Source organism: Gadus morhua, chromosome 4, assembly GCF_902167405.1.
Source record: "Gadus morhua chromosome 4, gadMor3.0, whole genome shotgun sequence".
Lineage (NCBI taxonomy): Eukaryota > Metazoa > Chordata > Actinopteri > Gadiformes > Gadidae > Gadus > Gadus morhua.
The window spans coordinates 41452306-41473860 of NC_044051.1; the positions used below are offsets into that span (position 1 = coordinate 41452306).

The 21555-nt window shown below is 46.9% G+C and overlaps 2 protein-coding genes across 2 annotated transcripts in view; both read right to left on the bottom strand.

Moving 5' to 3' along the window:
- Nucleotides 1-474: 474 nt before the first annotated feature.
- The window catches only part of LOC115541781 (NACHT, LRR and PYD domains-containing protein 3), a 52628-nt gene continuing 31547 nt past the window's right edge, over nucleotides 475-21555 (bottom strand). The window contains exons 8-12 of the mRNA XM_030353621.1: nucleotides 7285-7455; nucleotides 5703-5876; nucleotides 3414-3587; nucleotides 3192-3238; nucleotides 475-1022 (exon numbers count right to left, since the gene is read on the bottom strand). Coding sequence (XP_030209481.1) covers nucleotides 475-1022; nucleotides 3192-3238; nucleotides 3414-3587; nucleotides 5703-5876; nucleotides 7285-7455 — 1114 coding nt within the window. The remainder of the gene's footprint in view (nucleotides 1023-3191; nucleotides 3239-3413; nucleotides 3588-5702; nucleotides 5877-7284; nucleotides 7456-21555) is intronic.
- LOC115543057 (NLR family CARD domain-containing protein 3-like) lies at nucleotides 8554-16563 on the bottom strand. Its single transcript, XM_030355604.1, has 2 exons — nucleotides 16509-16563; nucleotides 8554-10675 (listed from the first exon to the last, which is right to left on the bottom strand). Exons 1-2 carry the CDS (start codon nucleotides 16543-16545, stop codon nucleotides 8880-8882), a joined length of 1833 nt encoding a protein of 610 aa, XP_030211464.1. The 5' UTR covers nucleotides 16546-16563; the 3' UTR covers nucleotides 8554-8879.

The following is a 21555-nucleotide window of genomic DNA, read 5'->3' on the forward strand; positions in this document are numbered from 1 at the left end:
GATGGGAAATACTATCAAATGTATTATTGAAACCAGTGTGAATATTAGTAACCATGGTTACCAGGCAATCGAATAACGCGCGCACGCGCACGCACACACACACACACACACACACACACACACACACACACACACACACACACACACACACACACACACACACACACACACTGACTGTGTGCGTGCGTGCGTGCGTGCGTGCGTGCGTGCGTGCGTGCGTGCGTGCGTGCGTGCGTGTGTGCGTGTGTGTGCGCAGGGGCCATGCTCAGTCAGGAGGTCCTTTGTCCTTGTGTGTGTGTGTGTGTAGGTGTGTGTGTGTGTGTGTGTGTGTGTGTGTGTGTGTGTGTGTGTGTGTGTGTGTGTGTGTGTGTGTGTGTGTGTGCGCGTGTGTGTGTGTGTGTGTGTGTGTGTGTGTGTGTGTGTGTGTGTGTGTGTGCAGGGGCCATGCTCAGTCAGGAGGTCCTTTTTTTTTTTCTACAACCGACACAGAGAGGCTGAGGACCACCATACCGTCACCCCCGGGAGGAGGTCCTCCTGGGTGAAGGAGGAGCAGAAGGTGTGGAGGCGTGTCAGTGTGTCTGAGGACCCTCCTCCACCTGGGGACACTCTGTAGAAGGACAGAGAGCCAGCAGGCCGGTCCAGATACACTCCTACTCTGGTGGAGCCAGCGGGGGGGAGGGGGAGGACTGGTCCTCTACCGTTGTACCAGGCAGAGTAACGACCATCAGTACAATAAAGACTCCAGGACTTGTTGTTCCCTCCAAGCCTGCTGTCAGCACCCTCTCCTCTCCTTGTGATTCCTCTGTATGTCACACCTATATCAACCCATCCTTCCCTCTCTACCTCCCAGTAACAGCGGCCAGTCAGAGCCTCTCTACCCAACACCTGGGGCCAGGTGTCAAATCTGTCTGGGTGATCCGGATACGACTGGTCCTCTCTAACCCACGTCACCTTCCTGTTGTCCTCAGACAGAGAGAGGTCTCTGTGGGCCGTGTTGGGGTCCAGTGTGAGGTCACAGGCATCTGAGGGAGAACCAGACATGATGAGCTGCTGAACCGCTCTTCATCCTCATCATCATCATCATCACTAGCACTGTTCTCCTGCGCTCTGTGTACATATACATAGATATGAACACATACATACATATACATATGTACACATACATAGATACACACACCTCAACAATAACGTTATGAAAACATCAACAACAATATTATGAAAACATCAACAACAAACATCACTCCTTGGATCCAGGCTGCTCTTCTTCTTTTTATTCTCTTTCTTTTTGTGATCGCTCTCTCTTCTTCTTCAGCCCCCTCCCCATCAGCCCCCTCCCCCTCACCAACCCCCCTCAGCCCCCTCCCTCTCATCCCCCCCTCAGCCCCCTCCCCATCAGCCCCCTCCCCCTCACCAACCCCCCTCAGCCCCCTCCCTCTCATCCCCCCCTCAGCCCCCTCCCTCTCATCCCCCCCTCATCCCCCTCCCTCTCACCCCCCCCTCAGCCCCCTCCCTCTCATCCCCCCCTCAGCCCCCTCCCTCTCACCCCCCCCTCATCCCCCCCTCAGCCCCCTCCCTCTCATCCCCCCCTCAGCCCCGTCACCCCCCCTTCCCCTTCCCCTCACTGCCCGGTCACAACCCTCCCCCTCCTCCCTCAGCCCCTTCACCCCCCTCCCCCTCCCCCTCATCCCCCCCTCAGCCCCTTCACCCCCCCTCCCCCTCACACCTAGTCCTCACCCTCAGCCCCCCCTCAGCCGGTCCCCCCCCCCCCCCCTCCTCCTCACCCCTAGTCCTCCCCCTCTGCCCGGTCCCCCCCCCTCCCCTCCCCCTCCCCCTCAGCCCCTTCACCCCCCCTCCCCATCACCCCTAGTCCTCCCCCTCAGCCCGGTCCCCCCCCTCCCCTCCCCCTCCCCCTCAGCCCCTTCACCCCCCTCCCCCTCCCCTCAGCCCCTTCACCCCCCCTCCCCCTCACCCCTAGTCCTCACCCTCAGCCCCCCCTCAGCCGGTCCCCCCCCCTCCCCTCCCCCCCCCCCTCAGCCCCTTCACCCCCCCTCCCCCTCACCCCTAGTCCTCACCCTCAGCCCCCCCTCAGCCGGTCCCCCCCCCTCCCCTCCCCCTCCCCCTCAGCCCCGTCACCCCCCCTCCCCCTCACCCCTAGTCCTCCCCCTCAGCCCCTTCACCCCCCCTCCCCCTCACCCCTAGTCCTCACCCTCAGCCCCCCCTCAGCCGGTCACCCCCCCCCCCCCTCCCCCTCACCCCTAGTCCTCACCCTCAGCCCCCCCTCAGCCGGTCCCCCCCCTTCCCTCCCCCTCCCCCTCAGCCCCTTCACCCCCCCTCCCCCTCACCCCTAGTCCTCACCCTCAGCCCCCCCTCAGCCGGTCGTCCCCCCCCCCCCCCCCCCCCCCCCCCCCCCCCCCCCCCCCCCCTCCCCCTCAGCCCCGTCACCCCCCCTCCCCCTCACCCCTAGTCCTCCCCCTCAGCACCGTCACCCCCTCCCCCTCCCCCTCCCCCCTAGGCCTCCCCATCAGCCCCGTCACCTCCCTCCCCCTCCCCCCCCCCTCAGCCCGGTCACCCCCCTCCCCCTCACCCCCCCCCCTCAGCCCCTTCACCCCCCCACCCCCACACTCCTCCCCCCTCAGCCCGGTCCCTCCCCCCCCCCCCTCACCCCTAGTCCTCCCCCTCAGCCCCTTCACCCCCCCACCCCCACACTCCTCCCCCCTCAGCCCGGTCCCTCCCCCCCCCCCCTCCCCCCTAGTCCTCCCCCTCAGCCCCGTCACCTCCCTCCACCTCCCCCCCCCCCCCCTCATCCCGGTCACCCCCCTCCCCCTCACCCCTCAGCCCCTTCACCCCCCCTCCCCCTCAGCCCCCCCTCAGCCCGGTCATCCCCCCTCCCCCTCCCCCTCCCCCCTAGTCCACCCCCTCAGCCCCCCCCCCTCAGCCTCTCTCTCACCCCTTCCCCTCCCCCACACCGGCCCCTGACCCGGTCAACCCCCCTCTCCTTCACCCCCCCACCCCCACACTCCTCCCCCCTCAGCCCGGTGACTGTGATGGTCGACAGTATTAATATACGTAAGATACATGATGTCAGCCATCATCTTCATTCCCAGTAGGATGTGACCTCACTTCCTGCTGTGTGGATGGACTTTCCATCTCAATAGTGAGTCTGTGATGTGATGAATCAAACAGACACTTACACTTCTTTAGAGCTGGTTTCAGCCTCAACACTCCACCGTACTCCACACTGGGGGGGAAACACAGTGAGAGCAGCATGTTGAAACATTCACCTTCATCATCTGCCGTCTCATCACGTTCTACACAACATGAGTGACAGCTGCCTCTTCAAACCACTTCAAGTAGCAGCAGCTTGAATCATGTAGAAGACTTTGTCCCTCAGTGGTGAGCTGTCCTCTCCATACCTGAGAGTGTCCAGTCTCCAGTGTGGATCCTCCAGTCCAGCAGAGAGCAGCGCAGCTCCAGAGTCTCCTGGGTGATTGTAGCTCAAGTCCAGCACTCTCAGATGGGAGGGGTTGGAGCTCAGAGCTGAGGCCAGAGAAGCACAGCCTTCCTGTGTGACCAGGCAGCCAGACAAGCTACACACACACACACACACACACACACACACACACACACACACACACACACACACACACACACACACACACACACACACACACACACACACACACACACACACACACACACACACAATTTATTGTATCTGGTTGAGAGCAGTTTGTACTAAAGTAAACACATTTATAAAGTGTATTCATTCCATTTGGAGGACAAGTAAAAGCTTTATTGATACTTCATGGAGACAAAGCTGTGTCACCCTGAGAGTCTGAGAACAGGAAGAGGAAGTGGGGAGATGACATCACAGACAGCAGAACTGCCTTCACTTGGATGTGACAGGATCTTAAACAAATGCTCCTTTCTCAATAGCTACAACTCAATGAGATATTGTTTGGTTAGAGTCAGGAGAAGTCTGCTGTGTTTGGTACGTTAAGACCGTTTCTTCACAGGTTCTAACATTGTGTAGAACCAGGGAGTGTTTTGTCAGCAGAGAAAAGAGCAACAGAAATGAGGCAGGAGCAGCACTTACTGGAAGCTAGAATAACCATTTTGAAGAAGAGGCTGATAACTGACCTGAGAGTTTCCAGTGTACAGTGCGGACTCCCCAGTCCAGCAGAGAGCAGCTTCACTCCTGAATCCTTCAGATCATTGGTACTCAGGTCCAGCTTTTTCAGACTAGAGGAGTTGGAGCTGAGAACTGAGGCAAGATCTTCACAGCATCTCTCTGACAGATCACAGCCATTGAGGCTGCACACACAATAAACAGAACACGTTAGGAACTGTGATTCATTTTGCATTTGAAATTTGTTGTTAGAAATGTTTTATTAGTTTACCTAAATGTCAATACAGTAGATCTTCAAAATATGACTAATTTAGAATTCAGATAACTAAAAATTCAGCAAACTCCAGAAAATGTCCATAAAAATACTCAGTTCTAAGAAGAAAAAAATATTTAACTTTACTCTAAAGTCCACCTTACTGTCTGACTACATGATTATGAATAGAATAGGAATCTATAAAACAAACACCTTATACCATCATTAACACACTGAATCCAAGGTACACCTTTTACTGTCATGGCAACACAAATAGAGTGAGATTGAGGTCCTGTGTTTGATAAGATGAGTGGTAATGGCGCTGCGATGCACGCAGACTGCCAAGGTTTAGTTCAGTGCTGGGTTGAATAGCGGCAGTATTGCAGCGCCAGCTTGATCGCTCTATTGGGAAACACGACCCACTTAAGTTCCCCTGAAGACACTCTGCTTTAATCAGAAAACTAAAACACTGGTTTGTACTTTGTGCAAAGTTTCATTTAAATGTCACCGCAGCACTATTCAAGAGCATGTAAAGAAATGCACTATTCAGGATGACCCAGAGAAGAAGATTAATCCTAATTGGATTATATTATCCAATCTGAAGCCGGTTATTATAAGTAGGTATTTGATTGAGGAGGAGGAGGAGGAGGAGGATAAAGAGTTGGTTAGTGAGGAAAGAGATGTCGCGGCGCTGGTGGTAAAAACAGAAACAGACCCCCTATCAGTGCTTACGTTAATTTGTAAAGTGGGAGGTCCCGGAGCGCAGAGGGGGGGTGGATCCAGTGACTCAAAACGGGGGTTGGTAACGGAATACACTGCCTACGTAGCTTCTCCGACTAAAAAAACCTAAACAACGCTGTGTGTACATCCGGGCAATGTTTATTTTATTTACAGAACGTCCATGGGTGGGAAATGTAAAATAAAAGAATACATGGCAACAATCGTTTTCACAAGCAGCAATTATCTATGAGACTATTAAATGAACCAGGATCAACGGATTGCTGCGTGCGCGCCGCAGTGCACCGGCTAAGACATGCACACTGCCATGCACCGACAGTAATGTGCACGCCGCGGTGTACGGACCCTGACCTTAAGGTGCGAGCCTCAGCTTGTATTTTGGGTTAAACAATGTTGCTTTGACGTTGTGGATTTGAAAAGAATCCATTGTTTTACCGTTAATATCAATCTAAATTAATCCACTGCCAAATATGGATCTTGTTAAAACTCAGACGTGAGATTTTACTGGGGCACAGCAGATCAATACTGGTCCTCTGATGGGGAAATTGTGGTGGAACTGTTTGACCATTGAGTGAAACTAACCTGAGAGTTTCCAGTGTACAGTGTGGACTCCTCAGTCCAGCAGAGAGCAGCTTCACTCCTGAATCCTGCAGATCATTGGTACTCAGCTCCAGCTCCCTCAGACTAGAGGAGTTGGAGCTGAGAACTGAGGCAAGAGCTTCACAGCATCTCTCTGACAGATGACAGCCATTGAGGCTGCACACACAATAAACAGAACACGTTAGGAACTGTGATTCATTTTGCATTTGAAATTTGTTATTAGAAATGTTTTATTAGTTTACCTAAATGTCAATACAGTAGATTTTTTAAATATGACTAATTTAGAATTCAGATAACTAAAGATTCAGCAAACTCCGGAAAATGTCCATAAAAATACTCAGTTCTAAGAAGAAAAATGATTAAACTTTACTCTAAAGTCCACCTTACTGTCTGACTACATGATTATGAATAGAATAGGAATCTATAAAACAAACACCTTATACCATCATTAACACGGTGAATCCAAGGTACACCTTTTACTGTCATGGCAACACAAATAGAGACAGATTGAGGTCTTGTGTTTGATAAGATGAGTGGTAATGGCGCTGCGATGCACGCAGACTGCCAAGGTTTAGTTCAGTGCTGGGTTGAATAGCGGCTGTATTGCAGCGCCGGCTTGATCGCTTTATTTGGAAACACGACCCACTTAAGTTCCCCTGAAGACACTCTGCTTTAATCAGAAAATTAAAACACTGGTTTGTACTTTGTGCAAAGTTTCATTTAAATGTCACCGCAGCAAAATTCAAGAGCATGTAAAGAAATGCACTATTCAGGATGACCCAGAGAAGAAGATTAATCCTAATAAGAGTATATTATCCAATCAGCAGCCGGTTATTATTAGTAGGTATTTGATTGAGGAGGAGGAGGAGGAGGAGGAGGAGGATTAAGAGTTGGTCGGTGAGGAAAGTGATGTCACAGCGCTGGTGGTAAAAACAGAAACAGACCCCCTATCAGTGCTTACGTTAATTTGTAACGTGGGAGGTCCCGGAGCGCAGAGGGGGGGTGGATCCAGTGACTCAAAACGGGGGTTGGTAACGGTATACACTGCCTACGTAGCTTCTCTGACTAAAAAAACCTAAACAACGCTGTGTGTACATCAGGGCAATGTTTATTTTAATTACAGAACATTTAACACTAAACTGCATGGGTGGGAAATGTGAAAAAAAAGAATACAAGGCAGCAATTATCTATGAGACTATTAAATTAACCAGGATCACTGGATTGCTGCGTGCGCGCCGCGGTGCACCGTCTACGACATGCACACTGCCGTGCACGGACAGTAATGTGCACGCCGCGGTACACGGACCCGGACCGCAAGGTGCGCGCCTCAGCTTGTATTTTGGGTTAAACTGTGTTTCTTTGATGTTGTGGATTAGAAAATAATCCATTATTTGACCTTTATTATCAAACTAAATTAATCCACTGTCAAATATGGACCTTGTTAAAACTCGAACGGGAGATTTTACTGGGGCACAGCAGATCAATACTGGGGCACAGCAGTTCAATACTTGTCCTCTGATGGGGAAATTGTGGTGGAACTGTTTGACCATTGAGTGAAACTGACCTGAGAGTTTCCAGTGTACAGTGTGGACTCCCCAGTCCAGCAGAGAGCAGCTTCACTCCTGAATCCTGCAGATCATTGGAACTCAGCTCCAGCTCTCTCAGACTAGAGCTGGAGCTGAGAACTGAGGCCAGAGCTTCACAGCATCTCTCTGACAGATCACAGCCATTCAGCCTAAACACACAATAAACAGAACACGTTAAAGTAACTTAGATCTTTTAATTTCAACATAATGAAGGACTTGTGTTGAAAATCTTAAATTTGAGTCGATGTCTTATTAATTTAACTAATATATACATTAGATCTTTATGTTTATTCAATATTGGAGTTTTTTGCAGTGTTTGAGACTCGTATAGTATTTTAATTTTACTTTTTATTGAAGTATTATGTATTTTTTGTGTTGTATTGTAATACATGCTATAGTTCATCTACAGAGATGTTTTGTTTATTAGGGTTACAACCAGCGGCGGTTACAAGGGGAGGGGGCTAGCGGGGGCTTGAGCTCCCCTGAAACAGGCCAAGCCCCCCCTCCCAAAACCCCAAGTCATTTTGTTATGACTAATATTTAATTTAATTTGAAAATATGTTTTTAATAATAATGTGGCGAGAAGCACGGGAACGACCAGACAGGAGCCTATGTTATAAGAGTCTGACACTCTCGTGTCCCATTATCCACACCACCCTGAGAGAGACTTTATGTAAACACACACACACACACCTGAAACACACATCCTATCGCCCACAACCACGACTGCCTCGGTGCCGCCGACCCTCCCAGGATCCGTTCCATGATCGCCACAATAATATATATATTTATATATATCATTAATGAAGACATCGAACTACTTATATGTAACAAAACTGAACGATGAAATCATATTTTTCATTTGTGTAATTGATGATGACCGTTGCTGCTTGTTGTGTGATTTGAATGTTTGATTCGTATCATATTGTAGTGTGTAGTAATATTTTTTGCGTCAAAATATATCAGCCTCTGCTATAAACAATCTAGCCCCCCATAGCTCCTGCAATCATAATTATATGGTGCCGCTACTGGTTACAACTAATAAGTAAATGCTTCAATATCATTTAGCTGGGCGATCTCTACAAAGGATTAAGTACTCTCCTCCTTTGTCTCTTCCCTCTCTCTCCTTTTTCCCTCTCACTCGTGACCTCTCACCCTTCCCCCAGATGACCCGGACGTCTCTGTGTCAACGCATCCTAACGGTCAAACCCAAACAGTGTCCATATAGCCAAACGTAGTGAACAAGGTTAAAATGTTTTAAAATAATGTGTTACCTGTTATTAATAATAAACGTATATTCATGAATCTATCCGTATCAATACTTATTTATACATATAGCTACATATTTCAACACAGCTGTATTTAACTATTATTAGACAATATTCATTTTTGTTTCTTTATTTCTTAATTCATAATAAATAGAGCTTTTCAGTTTGACTTTTCAACCTTGTTACACAATATAACGTTGTGTATATTGAGATACATGTTATAAGATAGCCTCGAAAGAGGTTTTCTATGTTACCATAACATTTATGTTCTACTATAAGGGATATTGTGTATTGTAATAGTGAACCTACAGAGATATTTTGGAGGCTTTGACCACTGGCAGCAGCCTCAGAAGACCCTCCTCTGAAGCAGAGTATTTCTTCAGGTCAAACACGTCCAGCTCCTCTTCTGATGTCACTAGGATGAAGGCCAGAGCTGACAGTTGAGCAAGAGAGAGAGATTTTCCGGAGAGACTTCCTGATGTCAGGTACTGTTCGATCTCCTTCACTAGAGAACGGTCGTTCAGCTCATTCAGACAGTGGAACAGATTGATGCTTCTCTCTGGAGAGAGATCTCCATCTATCTTCTCCTTGATGTAAGACACTGTATTTATATTGGTCACTGAGGTAGTTCCAATCCATCTCAGCAGACCTCGTAGGACAATCTGATTGGTCTCCAGAGAGAGGCCCAGGAGGAAGCGGAGGAACAAGTCCAGTTGTCCGTTCTCACTCTGTAAGGCCTTGTCCACAGCACTCTGGTAGAGGACGAGGAATTCATCTTCCCCATAGCTGGGTCGTTCTTCTGAGAGCAGATTGACATCGTCGTTGATGAAGGACAGAAAGACATAAAGGGCAGCCAGAAACTCCTGGAGGCTCAGATGGACAAAGCAGAACACCCTGGCCTGGTACATCCCACACTCCTCTTTAAAGATCTGGGTGAACACTCCTGAGTACACTGAGGCTTCGTTGATATTGATGCCACAGTCTGCCAGGTCTTCCTCGTAGAAGATTAGGTTGCCTTTCTCCAGCTGGTTAAAAGCCAGTTTTCCCAAAGAAACGATGATCTCTCTGCTCTCTGAACTCCAGAGTGGATCTGTTTCAGATCTCCCACGGTACTTCCTGTCCCCCTGTATCGACTGAACCCTCAGGAAGTGGCTGTACATCTGAGTCACGGTCTTGGGCATCTCTTCTCCTCTCTTGGATGTTTTTAAGATGTCCTCCAGAACTGTAGCAGTGATCCAACAGAAGACTGGGATGTGACACATGATGTGGAGGCTTCGTGATTTCTTGACGTGGGAGATGATTGTGTTGGCCAGCGCCTCGTCTCTGAATCTCTTCCTGAAGTACTCCTCCTTCTGTGGGTCGGTGAACCCCCTCACCTCTGTCACCCTGTCAACACACTCAGCAGGGATCTGATTGGCTGCCGCAGGACGTGTGGTTATCCATATACGAGCGGAGGGAAGCAGGTCGCCCCTGATGAGGTTTGTCAGCAGCACGTCCACCGAGGTGGACTTTGTGACATCAGTCCAGATCGGGTTACTCTGGAATTCCAGAGGAAGTCGACACTCATCCAGACCATCTAAGATGAAGACAACTTGGTACCTGTGGAATCTGCAGATTTCTGCTTCTTTGGTCTCAATAAAGAAGTGATGAACAAGTCCCACCAAGCTAAACTCTTTCTTTTTCAGTATATTCAGCTCTCTGAAAGTGAGGAGAAATGTGAAGTTTATGTCACGGTTGGCTTTGCCTTCAGCCCAGTCCAGAGTGAACTTTTGTGTTAAGACGGTTTTACCAATGCCGGCAACTCCAGTTGTCATTATTGTCCTGATTGATTTATCTGGTTTATCTTGTCCCGGTAAGGGTTTAAAGATGTCCACACATCTGATTGGTGTTTCTTCCTTGGCTGGTTTCCTGGAAGCTGTTTCAATCAGTCTGACTTCATGTTCCTGGTTGACCTCTCCACTGCCTCTCTCTGTGATGAAGAGCTCTGTGTAGATCTCATTCAGAGGTCTTTGCTCTCTTTGTGTGATTCCCTCATCCAAACTCCATAACTTCTTCTTCAAACGAGACTTGAGTTTAGGTTGGCACTCGACAGCAGCAGATTCTAAATGAGGAAGAAAAACAGAAGACATCAGTTGGTGGATGGTGACATCAGTGGAACCAGGTCAATATTTCCTGTTAAATGATCAACATTATGATATTTAGTGGCTTCATTACTAGCAAGGTCTGCACGGTACAGATTAGGGTTGGGCGATTGTCTACAAACTTTCATCATCTGATTGCGCCCCCTAGAGGTCGTCGATCTGATCGTCGTCAATATCACCGTTTCATGTAACGCTGAATGCATCTACTCCTTTCTACTACTTTCAGTTGGTTTCATTGAAGCCGTCTGGTCAACCTGTAACTAATTCAATTTTCAACCGTTTACCTTCAGTCAAACCATTGAACAAATCTATACACTTGTATCTTCAATAATATCAAAGAAATTTTGATAGCTTTTGTACTTTTTTCAGAATCACAGTTTGAGTTTCTTAACCTCATACTTTTCAGTTGCTCTCATTGATTTCCGTTGACGCCAGAGCGTGAGGACGTTCAGGCACACAAACACACACACACACACACACACACACGCACACACACGCAATAGCTCCGCCACATAGCCGCGTTTACAAGGACACTTCTGATCGATTAGAAGTGGAAGAAAAGCTCAATCGGAATACGCCTCAACTGGAATACAATTCTCTGATCGGAATAGAATTCCATGCGGAATAGAAGAGGTGGTGTAGTCCGCTATAATCGACATGTATACACTCATTCTGATTGGTTCGGGGTGGGTGCGGCTACTTTATAACTGAGAGAGATGGCATCAGCAGCTGTAGTAGTTAGCAATTGGTCCGTCTGTACTAGGTCAAGTAAGGTAGATTTCTTGGAGTCCAGGAGACAGGGCGGAGGTAGAGATGTCTGTGGGCGGATAAGGGCTGGGGGGGCATGGGGGCTGTTGGGGAACTACCAAGGCCTAGGGAGATGTGGGGGTTTACCAGCAGGGGCTGAAGGATGTTAAAGAGGCATGGATTTACTGATGTTAGGTTTACTCATATCATATCAGTTAAACATCATAAAATCATACATCATGTTTTAGCATCATCATATCATATATCATGTTTTAGTATCATCATATAACAATCATTTTCTTTGTTCTAAGTATCATCATAAATCTATCTTTTTCTTTTATATCTATCATTCATTCTAAGATTTATCATGTTGTTTTGACATAATCGAGTATGGAAGGAAGCACTTAAAAAGATGAAAGCACTTGTTGGTAAAATGATGTTGTCCTACACTTATGGCATGTTGTATTGTTTGACATTTTATGATCTTACACTTGTGTTGTATTGGTGTATTGTTTATCATTATATGGTGTAATTTACTTATTAGTATAATCTGTGGAACAAGTAAGAACAATCTGAAGGCAGAGTACGTGCCTGAGAGTATTCCTTCCATGGCGAGTTGGAAAAATACCAAGGTCAGAGTGACCTGATGCAGGCCAGCTGCATAAGAGAAAGGGGAGGTTACAGAGGTTAAACTTCTAGATAAGAAGGGCTGGAAAACGCAGAGACCACGAGAGATCAACCCGACGGGGGCTCCATGCAGGGCGGCCCTGGGCCCTTTGCGATCAACGGACTTTCAGACTTAGAAAAATTACAGATACCTACAGCCTTACCCTCCCGGCACAAGGGGAGATCTCTCCCATAGCCCAAGGGGGCTATGAAGGCTACTGGCTGTGGGACCATTCGATGGGACCTTCCTGGCTGTGGGACCATTCGATTCGTTTCCCGAGGAGAGATAGAGAACCCCTCTCTCTCCCTCGGCCGACACCGGAGCAACCCATACCAGGGTGGCTCTCCCCCTGATGTAGAGCCACGGAGCAACCCATACCAGCGTGGCTCTCCCTCTGATGACGCCGGAGCAACCCATACCAGGGTGGCTCTCCCCCTGATGACACCGGAGCAACCCATACCAGCGTGGCTCTCCCTCTGATGGAGAGCCACGGAGCAACCCATACCAGCGTGGCTCTCCCTTTGATGACGCGGGAGCAACCCATACCAGGGTGGCTCTCCCTCTGATGACGCGGGAGCAACCCATACCAGCGTGGCTCTCCCCCTGATGACGCGGGAACAACCCATACCAGGGTGGCTCTCCCTCTGATGACGCGGGAGCAACCCATACCAGCGTGGCTCTCCCTCTGATGACGCGGGAGCAACCCATACCAGCGTGGCTCTCCCTCTGATGGCGCGGGAGCAACTCGTACCAGCGTGGCTCTCCCTCTGATGACGCGGGAGCAACCCATACCAGCGTGGCTCTCCCTCTGATGATGCGGGAGCAACCCATACCAGGGTGGCTCTCCCCCTGATGACGCGGGGGCCCCTCCCTCTGATCAGTGCGGGGGCCACTCGTTTCCCCAAGGGAGCTACGGACATGAGGAGAGATTAAGTCTCCCTCTGTCCTTTCTTCACGCAGCTGAGGGAAGTGTTAGACGTAGTGTAGAGAGGTGAAAAAGTCATGTATCTAAATTATTATAAATTAAATCAGATTTATAGACAAACCCACCAAGATGTGTTCCAGATGTACTTTATATCACTTATTTAGAAGTGTCACTGACGGCATTTTACTAGTCACTGCATTATATGTATTATCATACTTTTTCGATGGCCTTCACCTCTTGCTGCAATGTCCCAGATATTAAACCTGCAAATAAAGCTATATTCAAACCATTCCTTTTCAATCATTCCAAGGACCTGCTACGGGGGAGTGTAGGTTAGAGCTTCAGTGAACGAACTGTTCTAGTATAGGCATCGTGGATCTAAGAGGTTACCTAGTACAAAGAAATCAAACGCATCCCGGGAGTTAGTCATTTCCAAACTCTTAAAACAATCTCAGCAAATTCACCAAGTGCACGGAGGAGAGCTATCAAAACAGACGCGATCGGCACGCCCCATCCCTGGCTACGGGTTATGCCCAGGGGTGGGGCACCGAGGTAAGAGGGGTAGGCGTCTGATGCAAGGTAGTTAGGGGCTGAGCGAGTCTCCTCACCAACCTGTTACAACCGTTACTGGATACAGGTTTCACTGGCACCTCCTTGTATGTGGTGGTAGAATTGACGGATCTGACAACTATTATGCACACCGAACTAGACCGCTGTCAAGGAAAGTGGATTTTTTGCCTGATTCACGTTTTTCTCATCACTCTGCAAGTCGTCCGGTAACTTATCAAGCGTGTCCGGTAGCTAAGACGTCAACATCTTTGGCAGACTATTTCTCTGCCAGTCAACACTACGAATGGTAATTCTAAAAAGACACACCGTGTGAAGCTATTGTTTCGTTTTGACAAGGTGCCGTGTAATAAGCAGGATAATGCATAATATAATGTATCCCTTACATATATCATGTAAGTCCAGACCAACATAAAGGTTGTGCGTGAGAGACACACGGAAGTACGCTTACCACTTTTGTAAATGCCATACATACAGTACATTCAGATTGCATGATAGGAATAGATCTATTCTGATTAGAAATTGAATTGGATCAGAAGTGTCCATGTAAACGCGGCTTAGACACACACGCAATGGCTCCGCCATTCTCTTAAGACACACACACACACAAAGTTTTTCAAAGTGACATGCAGCGGAGGGTGATGTCATTTCGCTGTGCGAGCAGACCGGTAGGCATCGAGCCCTTCCCCTCCCCTCCCCTCCCCTCTCCTCCCCTCTCCTCTCCTCTCCTCCCCTCCCCTCCCCTCTCCTCCTCTCCCCTCCCCTCTCCCCTCTCCTCTCTTCTCTCCTCTCCTCTCCTCTCCCCTCTCTCCTCTCTCCTCCCTCTCCTTTCCTCCTCCTCTCTCTCCTCTCCTCTCCTCCCCTCCTCTCCTCTCTTCTCTCCTCTCCTCCCCTCTCCTCTCCTCTCCTCCCCTCTCCTCTCCTCTCCTCTCCCCTCTCCTCTCCTCCCCTCCTCCCCTCTCTCCTTTCCTCCTCCTCTCTCTCCTCTCCTCTCCTCCCCTCCTCTCTCCTCTCCTCTCTCCTCCCCTCCCCTCTCCTCCCCTCCTCCCCTCTCTCCTTTCCTCCTCCTCTCTCTCCTCCCCTCTCCTCTCCTCTCCTCTCCTCTCCTCTCCTCTCCTCTCCTCTCCTCCCCTCCTCTCCTCTCCTCCCCTCCCCTCCCCTCCCCTCTCCTCCTCCTCCTCTCTCCTCCCCCTCTCCTCCTCCCCTCCTCTCCCCCTCAAACCATTTAACATGATACCCCCACAATAACCCTTCATATCTGGACCAGAGTTCCCGTTGTCCGGTAATTACCGGTCTTTGACCGGAAAAAAATGAGGAGGACGGAAAATTCGAAATGTCTCCGGTCAGAATGACCGATTGGAAATAAGGCCCCGTCCACAAGGAGCCGAAACGGGTGAAAACGATCCGGTTTCGTTTTGTCGTTTTCGTTTTTCGTTTTCAGAAAAAAGTGGAGCGCATCAACCCTGCGCGCATACAGCATGCGCGCTGTACACAAACATTCAGTCACGAGGAGATTCAACCTTTTAAATTGAGCAGAAATACTTTTGAATGTGTTCATTTGAATTGTGTTTAAATATGCTACAGTGGTCATTTGTTTAGCTAATTCATGTAAAACAATGAGGGTTTTGATTGTAACGTAGCCTGTGTGATAAAATAAATAAGTTGTTACATTTCGTGCACTCCCTCAAATTGATCGCTATAGACTACCGTAGGTTTATGAACTAAACGGCGGCAAGCTAATGAAAGCCGGCGGCAAGCTTTGCGGAGTACCGGTATTTAACAACCATGGTGAATCAATTTATGATCACACACCTCTTCTTCTTCTTTATATAGCCTGCCTAGTGCCTACCAATTTTTTTAAATGCAATAAACACAGACAATATCCGACCGATTTTTTTCCAATTTGACCGGTAAAATGAAACCTTCCCGTTCACATGACTGGGAAGGGGGGGGGTGAGGGAGGGGGATCAGTTTTTTACATTTTTTACCTACATATCTGGACTAAACCATTTAACCTGATACCCCCACAATAACCCTTCATATCTGGACTAAACCATTTAACCTGATACCCCCACAATAAATCTTCATATCTGGACTAAACCATTTAACCTGGTACCCCCACAATAACCCTTCATATCTGGACTAAACCATTTAACCTGGTACCCCCACAATAACCCTACATATCTGGATCAAACCATTTGACCTGATAACACCACAATAAGCCTATACTGTATCTGGATCAAACCATTTAACCCCCGAGAGGAAAGATATCTCCACATTGAAGTTAAAAGTCAATTAGTCTGAAAAGAACAAATAAGAGTATCATATTGTTTTTCTAAAATTAAAATTTCTCTTGTTGTTAGGGCCAATTTATTCTTAGTTTTACTTTATTGAAATGACCTCCCCCTGCTGGCCCTGTTTATGTTGGTTTGAGATGCCTCCTGGAACTCAATGTAGGTAGACAGGATGTGAGGCCAGTTAGGGGACCGCATTAGGAAAACACCAGCCACGGTCGGGAGAAATGTTTTGACCACAAATACAAACTAGAATACGAACACGAACACGAATAAGAATTGCCTATGTGAATTATGTACAAAAATACACGCTGGAATATAACCTTTTCGTTTACATTTACACTGAAACCCGCGTACACCTTGGAAAATACATTTTTTGTTATAGTTAGAAGGAAAAGAGATCCTATTTTCGTTGTAATTAGATTATGTTTGATTGAACTGGATCGTGCGTATGAAATACCCCCTCGCCTGGGCTCGCGCGGCGTCTTTAAAGAAGGTAGGACAAGCTACCGAAACACCTGTCTTCAAAGTAAGAGTCTCTTCTGCCCTTCAAAATAATAGTCTCCTCTGTCTTCAAAGTAAGAGTCTCTTACCGCCCCCCAGTGTGTCAGCCAGTTCCTCCTGGTTCATCTCCAGCTCTGTTTGATGCTGCTGTACACACTGAGCACTGGTAACCTTTGACCTCTCATGGTGTCTGTGGAGAGAACACACACACACACACACACACACACACACACACACACACACACACACACACACACACACACACACACACACACACACACACACACACACACACACACACACACACACACACACACACACACACTTCTTTCCTGACCTGTAAACATCAGTATCAGTAGTCTGATAACAACAAACCGGTCTGTTTTCATCGTCTGTTTGAAACTCCTACCTCTCCTCTCTGGAGGGGCGTCCATCTTTAAAGACAGGAGGTTTATTCATAGACCAGTCACTCTTCATGGAGACACAGCTGGGTCCAGGGAAGTCTGCTCTCTGCTGCCTCATTCTGAAAAACAAAAAACATTTGGAGGTTAGGATTTGTGGATGTCGTTTCAATGATCATTTATTGCAGGACTACTCAACTACTTTCTCATGACTTTTGATTTCAATAATCTTTCTCAGTTTATTGAAATGGAAATTTAAGGGGGGGGGGGGGGGGGGGGGCAGAAAAAGTTATTATGGCATTTAAGCACTTACATGTTGTAAGTGCTGTTCTGGGCTTCAACACACACACACACACACACACACACACACACACACACACACACACACACACACACACACACACACACACACACACACACACACACACACACACACACACACACACACACACACACACTTTTCCTGACTTGTGAAACATCAGTAAGGTCTGATAACAACTAACTTGTCTCTTTTATCGTCTGTTTGAAACTCCTACCTCTCCTCTCTGGAGGGGCGTCCATCTTTAAAGTTATCAGGTATATCCATAGAGCGGTCACTCTTCATGGAGACACAGCTGGGTCCAGGGGAGTCTGCTCTCTGCTGCATCCTAATGAGAAACAAACACCATCTGGAAGTTAGGACTTGTGGATATCGTTGCATCGTCATTTATTGCAGGGCTACCCAACTAATATCTCACTTGCCATTTAATTAATCTTTTTATGTTTTTGGAAGTATAAATATGAAGGGTAGCTGAAAAATGAAAAATGCACTTAATCACTATTTTGTTGACATAAAAACACACTAAGTATCCTTCATACTGTGCATAGTCACAGATTCACAATGAGTTTAGCTAACATAGAAAATAGAGCCATCAGTTTCTACATTTCTACCCACCTGTGTTATTCTTCATGGATTATTTGTTTCAATAAATCACCTCACCTCCAAAGATCAATTAAACTGATTCAATAAATGGGGCAGTTTGAAAGACATCGAACCTTTAACATTAAACCTGTAAAGTCTGCTACAAATTGTCTTATAATTTATTTCATTCATACAATTCAAACAGCAGAATAAACGGCCTCAGCCATGAACCAATCAAGCCTGGATGCAGACAGAGGACAGGGAGAGAGAGAGGAGATGGAAGAGGGGTTTTCTATATATGTTTTTATAGGTTTTAAAACAAATAGGGTACAGATTAATAAAGTGCTGCATGAGACTCAGGCATCCTACCAACAAAAGTAGAACAATATAAACCCGGTGTGCAATGTGCATGGCAGTGTTTCCCCCACGTTCACACAGCAGCGGCGCGTCGCCGCTGCTGAATTTTCTCCGCCGCTGCAATAAAAATCCTCCTAATTTTATTTAATTTTTTTTTTTACGTAGCTCCTTTTAGAAAATGTACAGCGCGTAACGTCAATTGCGCAGCACGCGGCACATCGTCACGTAACCAACATCAAAGAAGAAAAATACACAGCGAGTGTGGCAGTTGTTGGCAGTAGGCTACCCTACACGGTTGCAAAGTTACATTGATTCTAGCAGTAGCGAGTGAAGCGGAAGATCGAAGAAAGAAGGAAAGAGAGACAGACAGAGAGAGAGACAGACAGACAGACAGACAGACAGACAGAGAGAGAGAGAGAGAGAAAGTAAGTTGCTAAAATGTGTCGCTACATGACCACCAGTGTTAAAAACCCTCTGAGCCCAATCATTTTATTGTATCTATAAACCGCAACCTCCGTGCCGTTTTTCCTCTAGTATTGTGTGTGTGTGTGTAGGCCTATGTGTGTGTGTGCGTGTTGTCGCTCTTTTTGGGATCACTCATAGCCTTTACAGGAGCTTATATCCAGTCAGGAATTTATAGCCTAGGTATTTTCGGGAACTTTGAAAAATTAATCCATACTGTTAGATCCGATGTTGTTCTTTATTGCCATATAAAATCTGTTTTCATCGCGTATTTTAGTTAGGGATTTATGCTAATCGCCTGTAAGCATGTGGTCATTAGCATAAATGCAGGGGAAAAAACCTAAGGACTTCTTAAAAGATCATGAATAGTTTCTATTATGTATATAACTTATATTTATTTTATAATTTTCTCATCACTTTTTGACTCCCAAGACTAAGAAGAAGTGTTTTAAGCAATAACAAGCTTATCATCGCTCTCTTGTCCTCTTCCCCTGACTCTCACTGTCCCACAAAGGAGCTGAGCTCACCTGAGGTCTATTTGTAGTGCTAAGGCTCACACTGATTGGTATTCAATTAGCTTTATTTTTTATTTTTCATGTGTGTGAGTCTGTGTTCTTTTCAAATTTTAGTTATGTTTATAATTTAAAAAGATGTGTTTTGCCCATTGTTGCAGGAGATTTCATTTTTGAACAAAGTGTCTTATGTAAAAAATAGTTATGCTTTGGGCATTGCAACCATGTTTAGTGTTTAAGCATTAGGCAAAAATCTGTAAATAAATTGTGCAAATTATATTTGCGTTGTGGCATTTTTTGTTTAAATATTACTATACAAAAATATAAAAATCTGTAAATGAAGACACAAAAGGCAAAGTTACAACACCAATAATCCCATCTACAGTAATACACAGGACTGTTTGAATAGGATTTAAGTGCATATTCTCCTCTCAAAGTGCACCAGATTCATGCATTCCAATGTAAAGGGTACAAAAAACATTGGGCCGGGGGGGCATGCCCCCGGACCCCCCTAGAGGGATCAGGGACCACACCGCCGCTGCTGAAAGAAATCCTGCGCGAAACACTGCATGGTGTATACATAATGGTGAGCGAGGGTACCAGATCGACAGGTTTAACTTTGTTAGGAATACCCGAAGCCTCGCTTTGACTGTGAATATTTGTGTGCATTCATCAATAGAAGAATTGTTAAAAATGGTTTGTGATATAGAGAGGTCTGCACAAGGGATGCAGGATAGCTCTCCTTGGAGTTTGAGTCCCCTCCAATGTCTCTGACGCTGCCCATGTTTGATTGACAGCAGTGTGTCCTACCGCTTGATAAGGCTTGTTTGTGCTGTTATGATGGTAGACAGTAAACACATTATCAAGATCGTTCTCCGAAACAATATGCATTTGTTTGCATTAACGGCGGCAATTACGACGGGCGTGCGAGCTGAATTTAGGGCAACCAAACAAGCATTGGTGTTCATTGTTAATTCCAAGGGCTATCATCATTTCCTGTCTGCACAAATAAATGTCATAGGTTTGCTTGTTGTACTGCGTCAAGATGACAACTATTTCGACCAGATGGCGTGTCCATGCACTGGTTCATCATAGGGCTTTGTCCCGCCTTACTGAATAGATATATCATTATCCACTCCCAGTTTAAGTGGCGATTTCCATTGTGTACCTGTAGCCCTACCATTGTGGCTCTCGCAACGCTTTGCCACAGCAGAGACAGATATCGGCCTACGCACAGAGAGGGCGGGTCCTGGGGGAGGGGCTAACTGGACAGAAGGGTATCCTATTGGAGGAAATTAAACTAGCTCTCAATCTTGCTCAGGAACATCTTTCTCCAGGGTGTAATTGACCCTGATTGTTTATGTTTTGATTAATAATCTGCACGCCAGATGAAAATGATGAGAGGACAGCTTAATAGGCCTGATTTATTAGCTGAATCCTTACCTTTTCTTTGAGGGTTGATGATTTCCATCTTCAAACTTAACAGGTGGAAGATTTCCATCTTCAAACTTAACAGGTGGATTCATAGATTGGTCACTCTTCATGGAGACACAGCTGGGTCCAGGGGAGTCTGCTCTCTGCTGCTGGACTCTTCTAGAAAAACAAGAACCAGGATTTATGGATGCTTAATAGAAGCTGTATCTTTATTATATCTGGTAAATCCTTACCTTTTCTCAATTGACTGATTTCCATCTTCAAACTTAACAGGTGGATTCATAGAGTGGTCACTCTTCATGGAGACACAGCTGGGTCCAGGGGAGTCTGCTCTCTGCTGCTGGACTCTAGAAAAACCAAAAGCATCTGGAATTCAGGATTTGTTGAAGTTGTTTAAATTGATCATTTATTGCAGGACTATTCAATTACTTTCTCATGAGGGGCAGATTATAAAAATGGAAACATAAGGAAAAGTTATAATGGCATTCAAGCACTTGCATGTTGACATAAAAACATAGCAAATACCCTTGATATTGTGCTGAGAGTGTTTATTCACAATGGGTTTAGCTATCATAGAAAATAGGGCAGGCAGTTTATACACAACACACACACACACACACAGCTGTTACTAAGACTAATGATGGAGTCATGATGTATCACTGCTGAGCTCTGAGATGGACAACCGTCACACACACACACACACACACACACACACACACACACACACACACACACACACACACACACACACACACACACACACACACACACACACACACACACACACACACACTTGTTCTTTCCTGACCTGTAAACATCAGCATCAGCAGTCTGATAACAACAAACCGGTCTGTTTTCATCGTCTGTTTGAAACTCCTACCTCTCCTCTCTGGAGGGACGTCCATCTTTAAAGACAGGAGGTTTATCCATAGACCGGTCACTCTTCATGGAGACACAGCTGGGTCCAGGGGAGTCTGCTCTGCTCTGCTGCCTCCTTCTGAAAAACAAAAAACATTTGGAGGTTAGGATTTGTGGATGTCGTTTCAATGATCATTTATTGCAGGACTAC